Source organism: Microtus ochrogaster, chromosome 7, assembly GCF_000317375.1.
Source record: "Microtus ochrogaster isolate Prairie Vole_2 chromosome 7, MicOch1.0, whole genome shotgun sequence".
Lineage (NCBI taxonomy): Eukaryota > Metazoa > Chordata > Mammalia > Rodentia > Cricetidae > Microtus > Microtus ochrogaster.
Window position 1 is genome coordinate 23,256,652 of NC_022014.1, and position 23,662 is coordinate 23,280,313.

Sequence of the window (23,662 nt, forward strand, 5' to 3'; positions counted from 1 at the left end):
ACAGGTGCACACATACGCATGCATATGATCACAGGCGCGCACATACGCATGCATATGATCACAGGTGCACACATACGCATGCATATGATCACAGGTGCGCACATCCATACAGTCACAGACACATATGTTCACTTGCATGTAGACTGGCATATATGCTCATACACACGTATACCCTGGACACAGGTGCACTCCCAGCACCTCCTCCACTGTGGAGACACAGGTGGCCTTTTGACTGCACAGGTGCGGAGGCCAGCATTCCCACACACTTGGAAGAGAGGCAGCATAGAGGCTCTCTGCAGGAACTGGCTCTCCCTCTGAGGCAATGAGGGGCAGAGCCCTCAGGCTGCTATGTCAGGCCTGTTGGAGCCCCGTGGTCCCCAAGTGACTTGCAGCATGAAGGCCCACAGGCAGCAAGCAGGGAAGGGAAGGAAAGCTGCTGGTGATCACATCTGTGCCCACACTGAGAGATGCCCTAGGGTGTGTGGTGCTGGGGAGGGCAGGGCTGTACTCGGAAGGCAGAGGAGGAGAGCCTAGTCCTGTCAGCATAGAAACCACAGTGCAGGGTTGGCCAGAGCTGCGAATGGGCCCGATGGTGTGAGCTCTTCAACTGCTGTGGCCACTGCTGGGCAGTGTCTGGACCCGCTCTGGTTAGTCTCTGCGTTCTGGCTGAGGGCAGTCCCCTGACTACCCCAGGTCTGGCCATGTCCTCACAGGGTGTAACCTCGGCTACTGTACCTGAGTGAGACTAGACCAGCTGGAGTGTGGGAGCTATCCTTACCTAAGGACATTTTTTTTTTTTTTTTTTTTTTTGGTTTTTCGAGACAGGGTTTCTCTGTAGCTTTGGTGCCTGTCCTGGAACTAGCTCTTGTAGACCAGGCTGACTCAAACTCCCAGAGATCCACCTGCCTCTGCCTCCTGAGTGCTGGGATTAAAGGCGTGCGCCACCACCGCCCGGCTAACCTAAGGACATTCTTGAGTTATGGACTGAGATGAGGGAGCTTCCAATCCCTTCCTGTGTCTTTGTAGTAGCTCATGTAAACCTCAAGGCAAGGTTCATGGCAACCTATGGGCACGGTGCTGTCACTCCTGCCTCAATGAATCCTGGGAGCTGGCAGAGGCTGCTATTCTGGCCCGTGTCTGTTGGACTCCAGGGAGCAAAGGGCCCTCATCAGGCAGCCATGGGAGTATAGCGTGGGGCTGTCTCATCTGTCCAGTCCTCTAAAGACTGTATCCCCATGGTGCTCTCCAGTTCTGAAAGGGACTTTCCCACCCTCCCCCTAGCACACCATCAGGTGCCCAAGGTCATGGCAGCTGGCTGGGCTCACAGCCCTGCCTGTGACCTAGGGCCAGCTAGTGTTCATAGCTCTTGCAGCCTCACGATTGGGCTGACTGAGTTCAGGAGGGGTCAGAGTAGCCATCACTGTGTGTCCCATTCCTACCACCCTGCAAACTCCTGTGGCAAGGCCACATCTGTCCTCAGCAGGCCAGTGCCTTAGCACATAGCACAGGAGCAAGGTAGATGAGAGGCTCCACAGATAGGCGAGCAACTGAGCGAGCCTGAGCCTGCAAAGGAGGCCGTGGGGGGCTTTCATTCTATCACAGGCGCCTCTGGTCCATGAGATGCCAGGTGGACCCAAGAGATGCTTGAAGTCTGGTAAAGCCACCTGCTCTCACCATGAAGTTCTCTTCCTGCCCCAGGGCTTCAGGGACTCCAGGCCACCCTTCCTCCCACAGGCATGGAGCTGAGGCTAGTCCCATCTCACCCCATCTTCAGCCTGTCTGTGACCCTCTTCCTCACCCTCCACCCCGATCCCAAGCCTTGGGCTCCAGCACCTATGTCTCCCACCCCTCCTGCTCACCTCCTAGTCCTCTCTCACTTCCTTTCTCATGCCCTGTTGGGAATGTAGAGGTAAACAATAGAGATGGGTTATGAATGGTTTTGGTTTTAATTTTATTTGTGTGCATGCATGTATGTATGCTATTTGTGTGTGCAAGTGCACACATGCCATGATGCACATGCGGAGGCTGGAGGGGTGTGATCTCTCCTTCCACCTTTTCACGGGTGTCACTAGCCCTGCACAGCATGCGCACAGAGACATCTCACTGGCCCCAAGCTTTTTAATATGCACAGGAATCTAGGAGTTAATAGATGTTTGTGAGATAGGTGGCCCTCCCTTCCACCTCTATGGTTTTATTAATTTTTAATAATATAAAAATACAAGTTGAATAATTCAGCAAGGAATGAAAACCAGTAACGTCTTCTGTTTGTCCTTACACCGTAGACCTTAACCAAACACCCACTGAATGTAGGCATTTCAGTTTGCTTTGGAACAGAAACAGGCTCTTTCTGGCCAGTGCCTCCGTCACTTTTTTGCAGTCACATTTGTTTGATTGTTTTGAGACTGCCTCACTGTGTAGCCCTGGCTAGTCTGGACTTTTTGTGCAGATCAGGCTAGCCTCAAAATCAGAGGTCTGACCACCTCTGTCTCTAATGACAGGATCAAAGGTGTGTGCCATCATGCCAGCCTGTCACAAGAAGGTCATGAGCTACTTCTACTTGGATCTAGGTTGTACTTCACTTCTGTGGCTGAGTAAAATCCCATGAGCATTGGGGTATGTTCTCATTGTTCTCTTAAATGGACCTTAATGTTTCTAGATTTTACCTTGAATTATCTTTCGGCCTGGAAGCTGCAAACCGATGCTCGGGACCATGTAATAACCTAGCCATCTACGCTGCAGCAGTGAGGCTATGCATCTTTGCTGCTGGTGACACTATTTAGGGTTCTAATCGGGGCCGATACACAGGGAGGAAAAACAACATTTCATCGTTTTTCTGTCCACAGCCGAGCAGTTCTCCCTACGTCTATTATTTACCGATTTTAATTCAGATGTCCTGTTTTTCCAATTGTTTCCTGAAGCCAGGCCCTGTGGAGCATGCTCTCATTACATCACAGATGCCTCTGGTCCAGGAGCGGCTAGAGGGGGACCCAGCACTTGGGAGGTAGAGGCGGGAGGCCTCTGAGTTCAAGACTGGCCTGGGCTACAGAGTAAGCCTGTGTCTAAAATCAAAAGCAAATCTTATTAACCGATAAAGCCCTGAGGCCATGCTCAATCAAAATTCAAATTAAGACTCTCCACCATTTGATCCTATTTGAGAGTTTGGCCTTGTATGGTTCTGTGTTGCGTTTTCTGTCAGGCGCTTGGGGTAAACCCCGGCCCTGAGTGAACGAGGCAAGTGCCCCTGCCAACACCTATGCTCTGGCCTTCGTTAGGTGTTTTTGTTGAAGGTTTATTTTATGTATGTGTTTTGCCTGCATGTGTATCTGTGTACCGTGAGTGTGCCTGGTGCCCACAGAAGCCAGATTGGGTGTCAGATCCCAAGTAGCTGGAGTTACAGACAGTTGTGAGCCACCATGTGGGTGCTGGGAACTGCAGCCAGTGCTCTTAACCTCTAAGCCATCTCTCCTGCCCCTTGCTAGTTATTAATTAATGCAGTAAAGCAAGAAGTAAGCAGCTTTCTCTTAATAGTGGAAGTGAACAAAGGAATCTACCTTCTTTGTAGCTGATGTATGCAATCAATCAACTCCAAATAAAGCCCTAGGATCAATTTTAAAAATCTAGAAATTGACAAGACTGCAGATAAATCAATTTAGCTGAGTGGTGGTGGCACACACCTTTAGTCCTGGCACTCACTTCGGATGCAGAGGCAGGCAGATCTCTGAGTCTGAAGTCAGCCTGATCTACAGAGCAAGTTCCAGGGCAGCCAGGGCTACACAGAGAAACCCTGTCTCAAAAAAAACAAAAGATAAATCAATTTTAAAAATCAGTAGCTTTCTTTAATCCGTACTGAGTAACTAAAAGCCGAAGTGAGAAGACCTGTTTGTAATTGCAACATGAAATTATTTCATGCCTGGAAGCAGACTTTAATTTTCTTCATGCTGGTCCCTAGAATTTCCATTTAAAGTGTTATTGTATTAGTATGCTTCGGCTGCTGTAACAAAGTACCACAGACTGGGTGTGTGCCTCAAGCTACAGAAATTGATTTGCTTAAATGTCTGGCTGGTAGAGCGAGATCAAGGTCCTCACAAGTCTTGTCTGGTGACCCTTGTGCCCCCGGTAACTGCCTTGTTCAGCGTGTGCACGTGAGGGCAGTAGAGTGGAACACTCTCTGGTCTCTGCTCAGGAGAACGTTCATCCTGGTGACTCAGCCCCACCCTAGGCTTCACTCAACTCTTCCAAATTCCTGGGCTTTTGAGCTTCAACATAAACTAAGGTTGGGGAAACAAACATTCCCCCCACAAAAAGGATGAAAAAAAATGAGCCCTGAGCAGAAAATCAGGTAAAAGTCCTCAATCGTGCCAGGTGTTTAATCCCAGTATTTGGGAGGCAGAGGAAGCCTCGTGGGTTCAAGACCAGCCTGGTCTACATAGCAAGTTCCAAACCAACCAGGGCCACATAGCAAGACGCTGTCCCAAAAAGGAAAAAGAAAATCTTAATTCTTCCATTTTTTTATAGTTATATAAGATCTACCTCTGTGTGTGTGTGTGTGTGTGTGTGTGTGTGTGTGTGTGTGTGTGTGTGTAGACAGATAATATAAATGTGTGTGCGTTCTGTAACATGGATGAGCCTGGAAAAGTTCATGCTAAGTTAAGGAAGCCAGAGTCAAAGGCTATGCATTATATGATCCCTTTCATAGGAAATAACCAGGCTAGGTAAACCCATAGACATCAAGATGAATGCGCCAAGGGAGTGGGGAAGATGGGGGGAAGGGGAGAGACCGCCAATGAGGACAGAGTATGAACATATTCTGAAATCGAGTAGTGCTGGCAATTACCCAGTGTTATGACTGCACTAAAAACTACTGCATTGTATTCCCCCTGAAGAGTGAACTTTATAGGGTATGAATTATGTCTCAATTTAAAAGCTTGCGCTGAACTTAGAGTAGCTATTATAGAATACACAAATAGATGAATGGATGGGAATTAAGGTAAAATAGGCCCAAGAAGGCATGGAAAGCCCAACATAGGGACTTTTCAGCTCTGCGGGGAAAGGCATATTGATTTAATAACCAGAGCTAGTGGGATTCAACTTCCGTGTGTGTGCAGGGACACATTACAGACCTAAATGCTAAGAATAAAATAGTGGGCCGGGTGGGGTGGTCTGTGCCTTTACTCCCTGCTACTCAAGAGGCTGAGGCAGGAGGATCATCTGACCACAGAGTTCAAGACCAGCCTAGGCACCATAGTGAGACCCTGTCTCAAAATCAGTCAGTCGTTGGGAATATTAGAGATGGAGTAGATGTCGCCTTCTGGGGACAGCTGTCGGACACGTGGGCTGACCTCCTGGGCCTTGGGTACTGAGCTGAGATAAGGATGCTCGTTAGTGACTCCAGGGAGCCTCATCTATGAGGAGACACTGATTCTCACCCCAGGGGGCTGCAAGGACCAGCATGGCCGAGGGCAGCCCCAGGGCCAATGGAACCAGCCACTGTGTACCACCTGGTTTCAAGCAGCAGAGCCAGTGCTAAGGGCTCGTGGCTCATTGCTCCTTCAGCAGCGCCTACCCCTCTCCCCCACCCACAAGGTACACATACTCTCTGCCTCTCCATCCCCTTAGAGATGGCAGACAGCAGAAAGGCTGGGGCTTGGCACAGCTGCATTTGCCTTATGCTCCCTGAAGCTCAGAGGCTAGTATGTTCCCTCTCTAGGAAGCCTGTCTCTGGAGTCCTCTGGTTCCACCTCCCCCCAGCCCCGGTCCACCTGATCCAAGCATTTCTTTCTGGATGATGTACTTGCTGCCTTCAAGATCTACCCTAGAAAGTACTTCAGGGTCTTGGATTTGTTCCATTTGGTAATTTCAAGAAGAAAAAAAGTGGGGTTTTGTGCCACCTCATCAGCTACCAGGTTTTAAGCAATGTTTTTAAGATCCTGAACCGAAGCAGGAGGGATCTGGAGTCCTGAGGAAGCAAGCATTGGGGTTCCATCTGGGGTGAGCAGTGTGGCTCAGCTGATCTGCAGAGTTTTTCCAGGGTGGCCCGCCCCCTCCCTCAGCTGACTTATTGTCTGCCCCTGGGGCCAGCACCTCCTAGAGAAAAGTAGTCACTGGGGCTGCAGCTGGCCTTGACTAGGGCACCTCCTGGAGAAGCCAAGTCACTGGGGCTGCAGCTGGCCTTGACCAGGGCACCCTGTGATTCATGGTCATTATCTCATTTGAAGCTCAAGGCAGCTGCAGACGGTGAAATTGACTCTTGGTGATGGATGAGGAGGGATGTCGCACAAGGTCACGTAGCCTGTCTGCAGCACTGAGGGCCGAGGACCAGGCTCTTCCCGTGAGTGCAGCCCCTAGTGAAGCTCTTGTCTCCGTCACCACACAGCTGGCTTTGTCCTGTCTGATGGCTCAGAGGGTTTTTCAAGGGAGGGAGTTACTGCCAGGCTACTGAAGGAGGGGGTCTTGTGGCAAAAGGGCAGCCAGAGCTATTCTACCTGTCTGTGCTCTTGGCCACTCCCTCTCAGGCTAAGTCTGCATGCTCCAAGTTTCTGTACCTGCTTGCATCCCATCCACACTCATGGACCCACATCCACAATCAGGAGGGAGGCAACTGGTCCCTCATTTCTACCCAGAGCACCCTTTAAGCATCCAGCCGCCGTCAGACATAATGGATGGCACCCAGTGTCTTCCAATTAATTACCATCCAGCCACAGCACTGAGGGTTTTATAGCTGACAGGGTAGTGAGCTGCTAGTCAGAGAAGGCGTTTGGGGGAGGCTGGATATTACAGTGAGGGATCTGCTGTACCAGACACTGGGGGAAGCCAACTGTGGGCTACTAGTGTGTTTCCTGTCATGCCCCCATGTTAGCTCCAGTCCTGGGGCGGGGGAGGTAACTGTGGCCTGAGGCTGGGAAAGCCACACGGTCCGCGCGGCTTTGAACCTGTGACCTCTGTCTCGTTAGCACAGAGCAGCAGCCGACTGAGCTAATAAGCAGGTTCCATAGCCACTGATTTTCCATCGAGCGCATATGCCGCTTCCTGACTTCTTAACGCAGCAAGCTATTTATACCAGTCAATCCATTCATTCTTAATGAGCCTCGGTTGTGGGTTGTAAAATGTTTTATTTTCAGACAGGATTGCTCACTGCCCAGAGCCAGCTGTTGCTATGCCTCCTTCCTTCCCTTCTCTGTTCCTGAGAAATTAGCGCTTTGGAAGCTCCTTGGAGTGCGCACATGAGCGCGCGCGCGCGCACACACACACACACACACACACACACAGTAACACACTTCCTCTGGGGACTCTGAACTGTCCTGTACCTGGTACCTGAGTCCCCCACAGCCATCCTAGTGCCTAGAAGGATATGTTAGGCGCTGGGGCCCCAGCAGGCTCAGGCAGATGAAAGGAGACTGCCACCTGTCCTTGGGGACTAAGACTCTGCCTGTATCACAGGTCACAGTCTGGTGAGGGTGTGACCAGAGCTAGCTGGATCTAGCTGGCTGCTTAAAATGCACTGTTAAATATTTTAACTGTAGAGGATTCTCACTTTTTTTGGAGAAAAAAAAAAAGGAGTTCTGGCTTCTCTTTTAAAAATCAGAAGGTCGGCCAATACCGCCCTCTCAGAGACAGTGGCAGCCTCTCCTTTCTGTGATGGAGTGTTCTGGTTTGCCCCAGTCCGCGGCCCTCCTCATGGTCTCTGTCAGTCTTCCAGTATTGCCAGACGTGATTACTAAGGAGGGAACCTGGGGTGCAACTCAATGGTGGGGTGCTTACCTCGCATGCACCAGGCCCCGGCTCCCATCGCCAGACCACAAAGGAAAAAGTAGAAATTCCTCTGGGGTTTGTCTTTCTGTGAAGAGAAAGAAAATAGAGGGCACGCGTTTTAAGAAAAATGAGCAGACTCCCATGGCTTCCCATGTCAGCCACCTAGTTCGCGGTAGTAGAAGGCAGGGCCTGGCCATATCACATGTGAGTCCCTACACCTAATTCTGACACATGGCCTTTGCCCATAGCAGCTCTGTGCCTGCTGTGAGCATAGAGGAGACTACATAGCCACCTCCCTAGCCTTCTAGCCAGGGCTCCCTGGGCCAGCATGTAGTGCAAGGACCCCTCCAAGGGTAAGGACCCTAACAGAGGAATTTTTTTTTTTAAAGATTTATTTATTATGTATACAACATTCCTCCCTTGTATGCTTGCAGGCCAGAAGAGGGCACCAGACCTCATTACAGATGGTTGTGAGCCACCATGTGGTTGCTGGGAATTGAACTCAGGACCTCTGGAAGAGCAGCCAATGCTCTTAACCTCTGAGCCATCTCTCCAGCCCCCAGAGGAATTTTAAACAGGCCGTAGAGCAATGTGAAGATCAGAGAGGCCACCCACACAGTGAAGGCCAGCCTCTGTGTGTAAGCTAACACTGTCATACCCCACACACCAGTGCCACCATCCATTCATCATTGCCATGTCCCATCTCATTACAGGGATTTTATGGCCCTGGGATGCTGTAGGAGGTAACTGGGATTTTTTTTTTTAATGTAAAGATATCTGAAGCTACCAAACATACACAAGGGCATACGGACCAAGAAGGACCAATCAGAGAGAGGATGAAGACCCAGTGTGAGCCATCTAAGAAGCACCTCCAAGTCACTGACCCTGGTCTTCCTAGCGCAGGACTGCCATTTGTGTCACGAAAGTTTGCCTCAGCTGGGGCGGGGAACTTGAATGTCAGAGACTCGGGAGGAGAAACTGGTTCCCAAGCCCACTGTGGCCTCACCAAAGGCAACCCCTGGCTCTGAGCCAGCTGCCCATCTTCTGCCTTTCTACCAGGTCCAGCAGAGGGCTTAGGACTGGTAGCTTTTGTCCTGTGCAGGTAGAAGGTACAGAAGTCAGCTGTGGTAGCCAGCAGCTCCAGTTGCATGGATTCAGGGTTGCTCATGGTAGTCTGTAAGGGGGCTGGAACTTCTGGAACGTCAAGAGGACAGTCTGGAATGGGCACTGCGCTTGCTCACTTATAGGAGGGAACGCAGGATACAGAGTCCAAATAGCGTGTGTGGCAGTCTAAGTACAGAGGCGAAGGAACATGCCTGCGGCCTTCTGGGGCTGTGTCTCAGCTAGCTCTCAGGGACACAGAGGCCACCATTCTTGTGTGGCCATGGCCATAGTCGTGCTTAGAAGGAAAGCCCATGCATATGGTCTCATCCTGCCTTTTGAGCCCTTGGTTCTGCTGAATGGCAGTCTCAAAATGGGGGCTGGAAACTGGGAAGAGCCTCCTCTCCATGCCTCCTCCTTCCCCCAGTAGCCCCCTTCCTGTCCCAACATCTGTGCTGGCTTAGAAATTGATTTCCTAGAGCAGAAGGCCCTCATTAGCCACACCACGAAGGTTAGGGGCATGGCTGTCGCCTCTAATTTGCCCAAACCCAATGATGGACTCAGCGGACTCGTCAATTCCAGATGCAAGGTGAGGTCTTGAGGTGCCGTGCCCTTGTGGAAGCTGTGTCTGATTCAAGTGCAGCCCAGGGGTACAGAGCCGCCCCTGGGGCCAGCTGGGCTGAGCTCTCTGTACACAGCACAGTATAACCCTCTGCCGCCGCCCATCTGCCTTGCTGGCTAAACCTACAACTTAATTCCACACGCTCCAGACTGGATGGCCTTTGGGAATGTGGGTAAAGTGAGTGAGCCAGGCCTCCCGCCCTTCCTGGTTCTAATAAAGCCCCGGAGGAAACAGTGCGGACTCCGCTCTACACAGTTCCTCTCCTAGACTGCCTGCCCATGCCAGAGCAAGGCTGGCGTCGCAGAGGGTGCCCAGCTGATTCCTCACCCCACCCCACCCCCACCCCCGAGCAGGGCAGAGAAGACTCACCAGGGAAGAGGCTTGTCCTGCCTCGGTTGCCTCCAGAGGACTCATCAGATCCAGGCAAGGCAGGTGTCCCATCCTCTAGATGGAGAACTGACAGAAACGTGGAGGGCGAGAGACAGATGATAGAAACAGAGACCCGAGGGAACTCCCCACACATGGAGCCCAGAAGAGAGAGAGGCTTAAAAGGGTGTGAGAACACACATGGCGATGCACATCTGTGACCCCAGCTCTTAGGAAACTGAGGCAGGAGGGTGTTGAGTAGCCTGGGTCACATGGCAAAATCCAGTTTTCTTTATCCCTATTCCTGTGTGTGGGGTCAGAGGACAACTCACAGGACCAGGTGTTCACCTTCCATCATGAGCATCCTGAATCTCAAGCTCAGGTCATCAGGTTGGTGGCAAGCGCCTTTAACCCGCTGAGCCATCTCATCAGCCCCAGTGAGACCGTTTTCAAAATAATACATCCATGGAAGAGGCACAAGTTGAAGTCAGGAGGAAACAACCAAGAAGGGCAGGAGAGACAAACCCCTGCTTTGTGTCCGCTAGAAACCAGAGCAGTCACCTGTGCCCTAACAGAGCAGAGCATACCCATGCCAGCTCATCACTCCCCACCCTCCTCAGGGCCTCTGCCAAAGAGCTTCCTGATCCATAAAGAGCCCACTGCCCAGTCTTGACTGTCCCTCCACTCTGTCTGGGAGGCCTGGCATAACCCAGGTCTACTTTTGTAGCTGCTTAAATGACATCCATTTATAAATCCCTCCTCTTTCAGGGAGCTCTCTCTGACTTCTCTCCCTGAACGCTGTTTCTCCCACGCTGACATGCCCTCCCCATCCTCTGTATCCCGTTCTCTCTGGAGGGAGCAGCTCTTGCACCTACCCATCCGTCTCCTCTCCAGAGCTCCTCATTCGAGGTCAGGGACCACAGGGTTTCCACACCGGCAACCACATTTCTATTGATCTGTGGATTTGTCTTCATTAGCCGGTGCCTCCTATCTGTCTGTGAGCCTGAAGGAGAGAGAAAATTAAAATCGATGTGAACGAATGAGCCAGCACTGGGACCCCATCTTGCCCCAGCTCGGACTCGTCAGTGAGCTCTGTGCTTTCCCACCGCTCCTTCCTGTCTGGGGTCAGCCTGGAAGGGGTACCAGGGAAGGAAACACCCCAGTACCTCATCTAGTATTCCACGGGGTCATGTGACTGCCCCTGGCTACACACAAGGTCAAGTTGGAAGCATACAATGACATCCTGTCACCTGGTCCCAAGAAGAAAGGACAGGTAGGCACTGAACCTTTTCTGGCTGCCAACGGGCCCTCCTGGGAGAACAGGCTCCCCCCAGCCTTGGGCCACCTTCCTTCCTGGCTGGAGCCTTGGGGATGAGCTCACTGTTCCCCTCCCATCCCCAAGAGCAGCATGCTTCCCTCGGGGCCCACTTATCCCATGTCCATGGCGAGGGGCTTCCCACCCTAGTCCTTGTCCAGGCTGAGGCCTGGCATTTTCCCTTTGAATGACTTCCAGGGAGGCATATGAGGTGACCCAGGGGCTCTAAGGTCATTTGTCCTGCTGGCCTGGTGAACTACCCCCTTGCTGACCTTGCTGCCATGCAGAACTGCCCCCCCACCCCCCCTGAAAAGGTTTTCAAAGTACAGTCAGTAGGTGGCTTTATCTAGGACTGGGACAGGCGCAGGGAAGGAAATGGATTCTGGTCACAAACTGGCCTTCCCCTGGGGTAGCTCCTGGCAAGGTGAGGTCAGAGCAGGAAAAGCAGGAAGTGGATGCAGCCAGATGGGCGGGCTATATCTTCTGTTCCTGGGACAGAGGGCTCTGGGCAGTAGATACAAGGGTTGAAGGGACCCCCCCCCCCATCAGCTTGTATAGTATTTGTTTCTTTTCCCTGCTGGATCGAGTCTTATTGAGAATTGCTCCTTCACTTCTTCCTCCTGTACATTTCACAGATGAGACAATTGAGTCTCAGAGTGAGGTATTTGCCCAGAGTTATTCAAAGCAGAACCAGAGTTCAAGCCAAGGCAGTGGGCATGCATGAGACAGCCTCCCCCATGCCAGGGCCCCTGGTTCTGGCAGCAAAAAACTCAGAGGCCACAGAAGAGCCCTTTGTGGAGAGAGAGAGAGAGAGAGGAACCAGCTATCTGCAGCAGGAGGGTTCCTGAGAGGTAAGACAGGAACATGGTGGCCATGTACGCTCTGGGCAAGGTGGGAGAGCGAGGATCCCACCCAGAGATGGGCAGGGGTTTAGATCCCAGCTCAGCCTCTAATCATCCCCTGAAGGCAGGCAGCGCTCTCCTCCTCCTATGAAACATGGATTAAGCGTCCATACTCCCTCAGGAGAGTCAGCCTCACCCCTGTGAAGTGGGCCCAGGCCCAGAGCATGGAAACTAGCTCCATGCTAGGGCCGTGAGCCTCTGATGTAGGCCCCTGCTCTCTCTGAATGCTCGTAGCCACTAGAAGGGAACCATGATTCATCCATGGCCCCACTGAGCACAGCCTAAAGGTGCACAGCTGGGAAGTGACAGCAGGACACAAACCCGAGTCTGTGCCTCAGCAGCCCCCCCTTCAGCATCCCAGGAGCCCTGGCTGCTGCCGCCAAAACAGGGACCCCCCCCACACACACACCTATTCTTTAATTATGGGTGCCACAGGCATCCCGGTCAACTGCATCTGGGCTATGTCAGCCTGGTAGCCCGGGAGGACTCATAGGGGGTGCTTGTGCCCTCCCCAAGGCCTGGTTGTCGTTCCTTTACGTTAAAAATATTTTTTGTTGTTTTTAGTATGTGAAATTTTTCACCATCTGCCGCTTCTTGGCAGGATGTTGGATATATCTCCCTACTTCCCTAACTCCCATAGCTTCTGGAGACTTCGGGCTCCTTGGAGCAGAACAGCCACTGCTCCCAAAGGTGCTCCAAGCTCACAGCCTGCCGCCATCTTTGTACCCGGCAGGTGGATGTGGTGTGGTCCAGGACGAGGGAAAGTGTCCCCATCTCTCAATCAGAGTGTAACAGCAGATGCTTGTCTGCTACTGGCCTGGCCCAGGGAGCTGCTGGGTCGGTCTCTGGGTTTTTGCCATGAATCTTGAAGAGGTCCCTGGGAGCATGGAGAGAGGTGATTGCTAAGCAGAGCTGGGGGAGAGGTCCCCAGGCCCTAGTCCCCACCCCTGTCCCCTAAGCCATCCCAGCTAGGTGGCTTGACAGGGCAGCAGCTGCCACATGTGTCCTGTGAGACATCCAAGGGAGATTTTCCAAAAAGGAAGAGTTCCCCCCCACACCCCGCCTCATGTACCAAAACTCAAGAGTTTCCATGGTGACAGTCAAATTGCAAATCCATCCAAGAATGATCTGGGAGGGGGATAAAACTGCCCATCCCCAAAGAAACAGGCCTGGCTGGCTCTAAGCTGCCAATCCGCTGCTGAGGATGAGGGCCCAGCATGATGGGGAAATCTCAGGGATGCCACGGCCTTCAGTAAGTGGAGTCAGAAGTCAGGTGGCAGTGAAGGAAACCAAGATGGGAGCTCCTCCCCTCCTGCCTTGTGGGGGAGCCCTATGCAGGAGAGGATACATCCCACAGGCTCTCAGACCAGTGAGTGTCTCCCAGGGCTTTCCTACCTCCTGGCGGGAAGCCAAAGCGTGGCAGAATACAGCACTTGTTCCCGACCTGACCCAGATCTGGTCTCTTGCCACTCCTGGCATCTTGTAGAGGATGGAAGCGCAGAAGCCAAAGATTTATGAGCCTGAAAACTTCATTTAGATTCTGGAAGGTTTGCAGTTCCAGGCAGTTCGGAGGGAAGGCAGCACTGGTTCCTGGTGGCAAATTAACCGAGATTTGGGTTTTATGGGAGCAGGAGAAAGAAAAGGCTGCTTTCTTAACCACAAGAAGAAGCCATGGCTACTTGGGTGACATACCTGTGAGACCTACGTGTACTCAGCCTCTTCGGGGTCTCTTTCCCTAGTGACTGTAAGTGACCAGCCACTAGCCAACGCTGCCTCCTTTAGCTTCCTGAGAGCAGATTGGAGATGGGATTTGAGTCTTTAGCACAACAGCCTAGCCCCAGCTTAAAGCCCCCAGGCACAGTGCTGGGCACATGGTCAGCAAAGTGTTCGCTGCACAAGCCTGGGGACCCAGAGGTCTGCTGCCTGGCACCCATGTGAAAAGCTGGCGCAGTGGCACACACCTGTAAACCCAGCACTGGGAAGGCGACGATGGGCAGGTCCTGGCCACTGAGTCTTAAAAGAGAAGTAGAGGGTGACAGAGGGGGACATCCAGTGCCAACCTCGGGCTTCTGTGTATGCACGCACACACTTGATACCAGAGTCTGACCCAGCTTAAACCCTGGGTAGAAGGAGCAAAGAGGCCATGCAAGGGTACAGTATGCCTGAAAGACACTCATATCTGGGACAGCCGGATGGTCCCTGCTCTGTGATCCCTTTGGGGTTCACAGGAGACAAAGAACGAGTCCGATGAGAGTAACTGGGGGAAGCTTTCCGGGATCTGTTTTGTTTCTGTGATTTCTTTTAACCCTTGTACAGCACAGGTGCCCTTGGAGACAAGGTGATAGGCACCCTCCCCCACCTCCAGGGCTGTGCAGTTTTTGGTCAAGACATACAACTCTTCATAAATCTGGCACCTTGAGCCTGTCCCAAGCCTACTCTTGGAACATGTACCATAGATGACAGAGTGCAAGGGATGACACCATAACCAGCTCCTGGGACATCCAATCCCACCGTCCCTGCTGAGCCCCTTGGCATCTGTCACACCGCATCTCAGAGTCCTGTGCCCAGCCCAGCTCCTAGCTATAAAGTCCCCAGATCAGTCACAAGGAAGATGGAATATTCCAGGTAAGGAAGCATTGATGGATCACACATAAATGTCTCTGCCGGAGAGACCAGTGTGGGGATTAGTCACCAGCTCCTCCTAGGTACTGTCCTACCCCCATTAGCAAGCTCCCATCCTGTGTTCCTTTACTGCCCCAAAGGGGAACACAGGGAGCTACTTGCTCCAGGTGTTTTAACAGCAGCCCACTTCCTCCCGGCCTCCCACCTCCTGTGACTGGGGCCCTGTGGGGTTAGTGTTTAGTCAGCCCAGCAATGAGTCAAAACAGCGTGTTTGCAGCACAATGCCTTTGGGATCTGGTCTCGGTGGATTCATGTTCAGTTCAGACCTGAAAAGGAACTACAACGTAAGTCAGGTTCTTACCTACGACTCTCATGAGCCATGAAGGGGCATGTAAACCCACCCCCATCTCTCTTTACCTCCACTTCCTCTTGGTTCTGCCAGAAAAGGCCAAATCAGAAGTCTTGCCAGTGGCATGAGAGAGAAAAGCAGAGCAGCAAAGGGGGAGAGGCTGGGGCAGAGGAAGCAAGGCCAGCGACAGTCACATAGTCACACTCAGTGATGCACACGAGCCTCTTGGTGAACAGGACTGTGGGCTTGGCCCTCTAGAGGATGTGTGTTGGCTGGCACACCCTGACGATGCAGTGGGAGAGCTGACACTGTGACAGTCATCCTGGCGGGATGAGAGGTTTTGGGTGGAGGAAGGAAGTCAGTGACGATGGTGAGGAGGGAACAGATTCAACCTCTGCTGAAGGGGGGTTGGCGAGTGCCCAGTTGGTGGGTGCTTGCCTGGCATGCACAAAGACCTGGGTATGGGCCCAGGATCATAAAACTGGGCATGGCGAGGGCTGGAAAGATGGCTGTGTCAAGCCTGGCACTGCTCTTGTAGAGGGCACAAAAGTGCAATTCTATACCCATGTCAGATGGCTCACAACCTCCTAGAACTCCAACCTCAGGAGGAGCCAATGCCTCTGGCTTTTATGGGTACCTGCACTCATGCGCACACATGCACACACTTGTGTGTACACACACACACCGTTAAGCAAACAGAAACTTAGGCATGATGGCACATACCCAAATACCGAGCATGTACGTGGTAGAGGAAGGCAAGTCCGTAACTCAAAGTCATCCTTGCCTGCAAAGCAATCCAAGGCCATCCTGTCCCATTTCGGTGGTAGCACTGACAGGAGTGGCAAAGCAAGGCGAACACTCTGTCGCTGTCAGACCTTACCTACTGTGTGCTGCCTAATAATCTCCTCAGGCTAAAATGGTTAGCCAGCTCCAGCTTTGGCTACTTGTTTCTATTATCCTGAATCCCTCAGCCAGAAGGTAACATACGCTAAGACACAAAGGCCCTGGATCCAGGCAGAAGGGTCCATTTCCTCCCCTTGTTCCCACAAGAATTCCCCTCATTGCCCAGCACTTCTCCGATGGTGCCTCAGTGCCCTCTCAAAAGACAGCACAGCCCCAGAAAGAGCTCCGTGGCTATCAGCTGGAGCCTGGTAGCTGGCCTTGACAGGGAGCCACTATGTTCCTCTTCCCAGAGGGAACGGCTGGCTCCTGAGTCGGGAGGAGGAAGCCTCACTTGCCTAGTGAAGACCTCAACCCACCCTCCTCCCGCCCACACCAGTGCTTGGCATGCCAAAGGAAAGCCTCAGCTCTGCCCCTCCTGCCGGTGACCCACCTGTGAGAGAGAGCTGTTTACCTTTGATCCCACACCTACTTATTATCTTCATTATCACTTAGTTATGTGCTATGTAAATTAACAAGAGAGTCAGAAAAGAGACCAGGGCTGTTTCGTCAACACCAAGACTTTGTAAAACTTGAAGCTGCAATTTTCCTTTTTTTTTTTTTTTTTAAATCTATTGAATTAGGCGTGGGCAGGACAACTGTGAAAAGCAGAAGGAAGATATGGAAAAATCTAGGAAGATCCTGCTGTCAGGTCTTATTTGCCATGGTCGTTAAGCTCCAGTGACAAGAACACGAGCCAGAGTCACAGGCCATGGTACAGGTTGGGCCCCCCTGGGCCGGTCCTCAGAGAAGCCCCCGGGCTCAGAAGCACCTCAGAAGGCTGGCACACAGATGCACATTCCTGCTTCAAATTAAAATAGACTGAAGGATGAATATATCCTGTATTACAACGCCCACGGTCGATGAACCAGCAACTATGGAGTCGAGTGCAGAAAAGAGGGTGTTCGCTCGGAGCTCCCCTTGCTCTTTGTGGTTCACGAAACCCCACTGTGTGTGGCTAGCTCCTGCTGGATTGCTGATGACCGTTAAGTGGTCAGGAACCACAGCCAGCCTTCCAGGGTTAGGAGTCCACCTTCTGACCGCCAGGGGCAGAGGCCCCTGCCTGTGCAGTGGGGCAGGGCTATTCCCTTCCGCTCTGACGCTTTTGTGAGTGCAGTCTGGAAAAGCATGCTGATTGCTGCCTGAGGGTCAGCTCTGGTGGGTTTCCTGTCTGTGAAGCCATGGCCTTGGTGTTTACTGTGGCCAGGCAGAGGCCTCAGAGTCCCTGTGCCTACCTCAAAAGTGGCCATCCACTCCTACCAAGCAAAACGACCTTCCCTAATGGTGCCAGGCATGCAGGGTCCGTGTCCTCACGACAAGTCTCACCTCCTTAGCTGGTGGGAGGTTTCTCATGCCCCAAACAAAAGAGCTAAATGAAATTCCTGGCCACTTGGTAGTGGCAGGTGGCCAGAGGGAGACCTACCCTGGCCCACTCTGTCCAAGCAACAGAAAATAACCATGCCCTCCCTGCTCTTGTCTGTTCCAGTGGTCTCCAGTGACAGCGACTCGGATCTCAGCTCCTCTAGCCTGGAGGACAGTGCCATGCCCACAGCGGTCAAAGGCACAAAAGGTGACAAGCCTAGAGGGGACTCGGGTAAGTGAGAAGTCAGCTGTTTGCTGCCAGAGATGCTAAGTGACTTTTTGGTTTCTTTGGTGGCAGCTTCTCCACTGGTGTCTGCAAAGTGTCCTAGGTCCATAGGAAGAAATGAGCGTAGAGGCTCAGGAGAACAGGGGAGGCCAGGCTTGTCTCTGTGTGAGGGATAGGAGGGATAAGGAAGAAGGGCAGGACAAGACACAAGTCACTCCCTCTGCACACTCTTCCTAGGGAACACCCTGGTCAACACTGTTCATTTTACCTTGTGAACAGCAAAGGGATTAGGAAGTCAGGTATAGTTCCCTGAGTCGCCATCCTTCTGCTGTACAACTGCAGTGGCATCCCCAGCATGTGCCATCACCCCCTGACGGCACTGCCTTCTCCTCAACACAGATGAGGTGGAGCAGGCCTTCTCCGGAGTCCCTTCTCACTCTGAGCCCACTTTGTGACTCCTGACATGGATTAACCTGGGCAACGAGGCAGGAACAGAGAGGGAAAGGAAGATGGAAGACTTTCCTCTCTTTGAGCACAGGAAGGGTGTCTGTGTTCTTTTGGGTCAGAACTAGGACCTTCGAGCCGGGCGGTGGTGGCGCACGCCTTTAATCCCAGCAATCGGGAGGCAGAGGCAGGTGGATCTCTGTGAGTTCGAGACCAGCCTGGTCTACAGAGCTAGTGCCAGGACAGACTCCAAAGCCACAGAGAAACCCTGTCTCAAAAAACCAAAAAAAAAAAAAAAAAAAAAAAGAACTATGACCTTCGAAGGAAGTTCCAGGGAGGCTGATTTTGGTGTGGAAAGAGGAAGCTTTATAATATCTGTCCCAAGCTGGACGGTGGTAGTGCACGCTGTTAGTCCCAGCACTTGGAAGGCAGAGGCAGGTGGGTCATTAGGACAGCCAAGGCTACACAGAGAAACCCTGTCTCAAGAAGACAAAACTAACAATATCTTCCCCGAACTGGAATAAAATGCCTTGAGGTGCTGTCCTGTAGCACCCAAAGATGACAGGGCAGGAATCCTTGTTGGGAACAAAGATTTGGGCTTAGTCAGAGTAGCAACTGTCTGGCACACACACTACCACCTTTCTGTCCAGTGCCACAGCAGACATTACTGGTGGACTATGATGCTCTTTCTCACCCAGCCCTAATGTGCCTTCGGAATCCTCCTTAGCAGTTTCCCAAGTGGTCAGTATGGAGAAATGGGGCAAGAGGTGAGAACTAGTCTTGGACTTGGCACCAGGTACCCCGAGGCTCCACCTGGAGAATGTTGTACAAATTGCCTGCCAACCCTGCCAACGGTCTCCTCCCTCCATACCGGCTGAGTAGGACCGTCTTGAAGAACCACGTCATCTGCTCTCCTCCCCCACTGCCTTCCTCCTCTGTGTTTTATTGTTTTTATTTATTGTCTTGGAGGCCACAGCGCATGTGTGAAGGCCCTAGACAACTATGGGAGTCAGTTTTCTCCTTCCGCCATATGGGTCTGGAGATCAAACCCAGAATGCCAAGCACCTTTGATCCATTCTCCAGCCCCATTGTGCTTTTCTAGAAGCTGCAGTGCGTTGCCTAGTTCCCATCTTCCTCAGGTCTCTCCCTCCCCACTCCAGTTTCAACACTCGTGCACAAAACCACAAATGCACACATAGATGGCTCCAGGGTCGTAGTAGTAAAGGTAGCAAATGTTACCTTGGTGCATCCTCCCCCTCACTGAGTTACAGACACACACAGTCCCCTCCCCATCCCTCATTGAGTTACGGACACACACAGTCCCCTCCCCACCCCTCACTGAGTTACGGACACACACAGTCCCCTCCCCTCCCCTCACTGAGTTAGGGACACACAGTCCCCTCCCCACCCCTCACTGAGTTCCGGACACACACAGTCCTTCCCCTCCCCTCACTGTGAAGGGGGAAAAGCTACCAATTGCCAATTTTCATATCAGTAATCCATTACTTAGGGAAAGAGCCCATTCTATTATTGCTCTAGTGTGTCTTGGGTCAATCAGCAGAGGGTAGAGGACTGGCTGGAATGGGAGGGCATGTGGGTGGGGACTGCTGGGCAGACAGTCCACAGTTACCACCCACAACTCCAGATAAAATCTAGCTGGCTGTTTGCTAGCGAGCTCAGTAACATCTCCATTCCCATCCACACACGTCTCTTGCAGGTGGCATCATGGAGTCCCCCAGGATTGGGCCTGCCTGCCCACCCAGCCGTCTCTCAGGCAGCCAGAGCAGCCTGGCCAGTGAGACTGGGACAAGTGCCCCAGACCCACAGGGAGGCACCCCACCCCGGCCTGAGCCTAGGGTGCCCGGTGAGTCCTGCCTTGGCTCTGCTTGTCCAGCAGCATCTTTATCCCCTCCTCCCTCCCTGAGTGACTGATGGCATTTTCAGTTCATGTTTAGTGAGCTCTATGCCAGGCGGTGGGGAACAAAGGCCAGCCTGACCCAGCCCTAACCCGAGGGACTCAGAATGGTGCCACCGTCTTCTGTTCCTGTCCTTTGTCAGTCTTCCCTTGCTCCTGACAGCTGCAGTGTTCCTGGCCTGGGAACAGGGGAGTGGGGTCTGTCCTTATCCTCCAGATAAGGAGCCTGCCACCTCCAAGGCTGGCTTTCTGGCACCTTGATGCACACCTGTGGTAGGGGAGAAAAGAATGCTCTCACCTTGCCTTGTACTTATTGGCCCAGCACGGGAGCATCACGACAAAGTGCTTCTCATTCTCAAACCAGAGGAGGCACCAACTCCTTTAAATACCAGCCGCAGCTAGGCTGGGCAACCCTGGCCGACGGCCCACAGGCACACACATGCAACAGCATCTGATGAGCCCCTTAGGGCCTCCTTCAAATAGCCTGTGTTCACCCCACTAACCATCCCATTCCCTGTTCCATGGTCCCCCAAAAAACACAAGGCGCTGAGAGGGAGACAAGAGTAGGCAAGTCTGGGGAGTGGATCCTGTCCCCTCTCTTTAGCCTCCTGCAGTCCTCTATAGGATACATTAGTTCTGGCCCCAACACTGTGAGTCTGGGCATAGCAGCAGTGACGCTACAGGGGGCACTGCCTTAGAGACGACCTAGGTTTGGAGAAACTGAAGCATGGGTGCGCAGATAACAAGCCTGTGCGTACACAGCATGGAGGACAGTGAAGGTTCATATGCAGGCTCCCCTGGGCCCTGGAGGGCCTGCCCTCACATCTGCTTCACCTTCACATCTGCTTCTCTTGGGTTGTCACTGGGGAGGAAACCACCCCCACTCACTGTTCAGTGATCTTTTTCTCTCTCCGTCAAAGGTAAAAGACATACATGGACAACTCCCCGGTGCTGATGCGGTCACCTGACATCCCTAGGCTGAAGCAGACCTCCGGAGGAAGATTCGGAGAGAGAAGACAGGCCAGGCTCCCTGGCTCCTTTCTGAGGGTCCTTGAGGCCTCACAAGCACCCTGATGGCCGTGACCAACTCAACAAACCAGTGTTTGGGGACTGCGTGTGCTTTGCCCCCACCCAGTGCCTTACTGCACCATCTTGGCAGAAAGCCCCCCTATTTACCACCTCACTCAGCACCCCACCTTTATTTATTGCCCTACCCACCCACCCTAGTCACCCCCATGTTTTGATTTGCTTGGGTCTTGGACTGGGCTGGAAGGGCCTTCCTATATGCACTGAAATTTCAGAGGGGCAACAAAGGACGTTCTTTTTACTAATGGTGAAAAGAAATCAAACCCCATGTGTAACCCCGCAGAGCTGAGCGACCCCTCAGTATGGAGCAGTGTCCTGTTTGCCCTAGGCTAGCCCAGAAGCTGGGCTTCACCCAGCTTTGAGGTTTCCTTGAAACCCTTATTGGCCCCCAGGTTCTTTCTCAGCATGGGCACGGATCCCCTACATGAAAACGTTTTGCTCTTCAATGGAAAACAAGGCTCCCACCCTGTCTCGTGCTCACTGACCCAGCCTGGGAGTTTCACATTCTCAACCCAAAGAAGGCAGAAAAATACTCAAAATATAAATGCCTCTAGAAAACCCTCCCCTGGAGTGTTGGGGGGGGGGTATCTATGTCCCTCCTTCCCTCCTAGTCCAGGTCCATCCTTCCCCACCACCATCCCTTCCTCTTTGGAGTGTTTTCTCTCCAAGACCACCACTGTTAGCCTTTTGTCCTTGCTGCTGGCAGAGGATAAAAACTCACGGTTTCCCTGTGACGTGTACTACTTCAGCATTAAAATAATCAACATGGGAATTTCCATGGAGCCACTCTTGATCCAAAGACCACAATCGCCGCATCCCAACCTATATTGAGATGGCAGTGGATGGATTAAAAATTTTAAATGTACTGCTGATTCACTGAAACCCTTGCTAAAGCCTGGGGTAGAGAAAACAGCTAGATCAGGTCTCACAATGCAACTCCTTAAAGCAAGCCCATCTATACAAAAACTAGTTAAAATGGGCTCAACAGACCTGTACAAAAATGTTTTCTAAACAGAGACTGACTTCTCGGTACGGTATCTGTGATCGACTGGGCACATGCACCGTTTCTTCTGTGCCACTCAACACTAAAGGAGGGAAAGACAAAAGGATGGGAGGGGGATGAGAGCTATTTGGAAAACTAAAACGATGGCACAGTAATATGCATTCATTGTCAGCCTCCCTAACGCCCAAGACTTCGGTGGGAGGAGCCAATCACAAGCCAGCCCACTTGCTCTGCATCTTCCCTAGATACTCAGACTTGGAGAGACCAGGAAGTTCAGCAAGGGTCTCAAAAGCACTGGATTTTTAAATGATCGGGGTTGTGTTTCAGTGATAGAGAGCTTACCTAGCATGTAGGAGCCCCGGCACTCAATCCCCAACACTGCAAAACAGAATGAACAGTGAGCCCTGGCCTTATCCCCATACCTCCCCCATGGACTCTTGGCCCACATGGCTGGGTGACTGCCCTCCCATGACCCTGGGAACAGGTTTAGTGCTGGCCAGAGTTGAACTTGAAAAGCAACCAAAGGCTGGGTAAGGTCCCTTGCTCAAATCTAGAATGGTCAGGAAAAAAATCAGCCTTTTGCCTGCTAACAGTCAGGCCTATTCCTCCCCCTCCCCCAAAGCAAGCTGCTTACATTTCTGTGGGGGAACTGATGATGGGCCCTGGCATTAGGGAGTCCCCAGCATCCAGTCTCCACTCATTCTTTACTGGGGAGGACCATGGTCCCTAAGCTCCAGCCATGTGCAGAGAGCAGTCTGCCTTGTTCACATGGTGGGAACAGGCCCAGGCACCCAGAGCCTGGAGGAGCTAAAAAACAAACAAAAACCACAAAACCTAGAGCATCCAGCTCATGGGAGGAAGAATTTAGGTCTTTTGAAGACGCTACTGCACAAAACAAGAAAATGCAGGAGCGGGGACCGGAGGCAGCTCACTCTATTATGCAAGGCCCCAGGTTCCATCACTAGGGCTACCAAAAATTAAGTTAATGACAACAGTGCTACTTTTTAGAAAAGAAGTTATGTTCTTCAAAATTAAAACTGTAAGAGCATGGGCTATGGAGATGGGTTGGTTAGTACCACTCCACGGGCATGGGGACCTCAGTTTGATCTCTAGAACCCATGTAAAACAGCTGAGCGTGGTGGCTTGCCTTGCTATTCCCAGAGCCGGGGAGGCAGACAGGCAGGTCCCGAGGGCTTGCTAGCCTGGCTACCTAGCCTACTTATCAAATCAAAAAACAAGATGAAGAGCACAGAAGAAACAATCCACCTGAAACTGGCCTCTGTGTGTAATAAGATAGATTTTAAAGTGGAAGTTGGGAAGGCGAGATAAGGTCCCTGGAAGCAAAGCACAAAACCCAGAAATAGAAAAGTGCTGGGGATGGAGCCCAGCGGTCAATACTTAGGTCTTTCCCTAGCTCGGCGTCAAACTGGGCATCGGTGGTGCATGCCGGTAATCCCAGCATTCAGAAAACAGGGCAGGAGAAGCTCAACTATGTAACAAGTATGAGCCTACGTTGGGCTACATGAGACTGTCTAGGGGGGTGGTAGAGAGAAAAGAGACCCACAGAAAAACTCTAGCAAGCCGGGCGATGGTGGCGCACGCCTTTAATCCCAGCACTCAGGAGGCAGAGGCAGGTGGATCTCTGGGAGTTCGAGACCAGC

The 23,662-nt window shown here is 52.2% G+C and overlaps 1 protein-coding gene across 5 annotated transcripts in view; it reads left to right on the forward strand.

Annotated features, from left to right (window-relative positions):
- Nucleotides 1–21,812, forward strand: part of Rph3al (rabphilin 3A like (without C2 domains)) — a 145,311-nt gene extending 123,499 nt beyond the window's left edge. For all 5 annotated transcript variants that reach the window (XM_026780338.1, XM_026780340.1, XM_026780339.1 and 2 more), the window contains 3 exons: nucleotides 17,452–17,559; nucleotides 19,715–19,861; nucleotides 20,833–21,812. In XM_026780338.1, coding sequence (XP_026636139.1) covers nucleotides 17,452–17,559; nucleotides 19,715–19,861; nucleotides 20,833–20,867 — 290 coding nt within the window. In that variant the 3' untranslated portion in view covers nucleotides 20,868–21,812. The remainder of the gene's footprint in view (nucleotides 1–17,451; nucleotides 17,560–19,714; nucleotides 19,862–20,832) is intronic.
- Nucleotides 21,813–23,662: the final 1,850 nt, after the last annotated feature.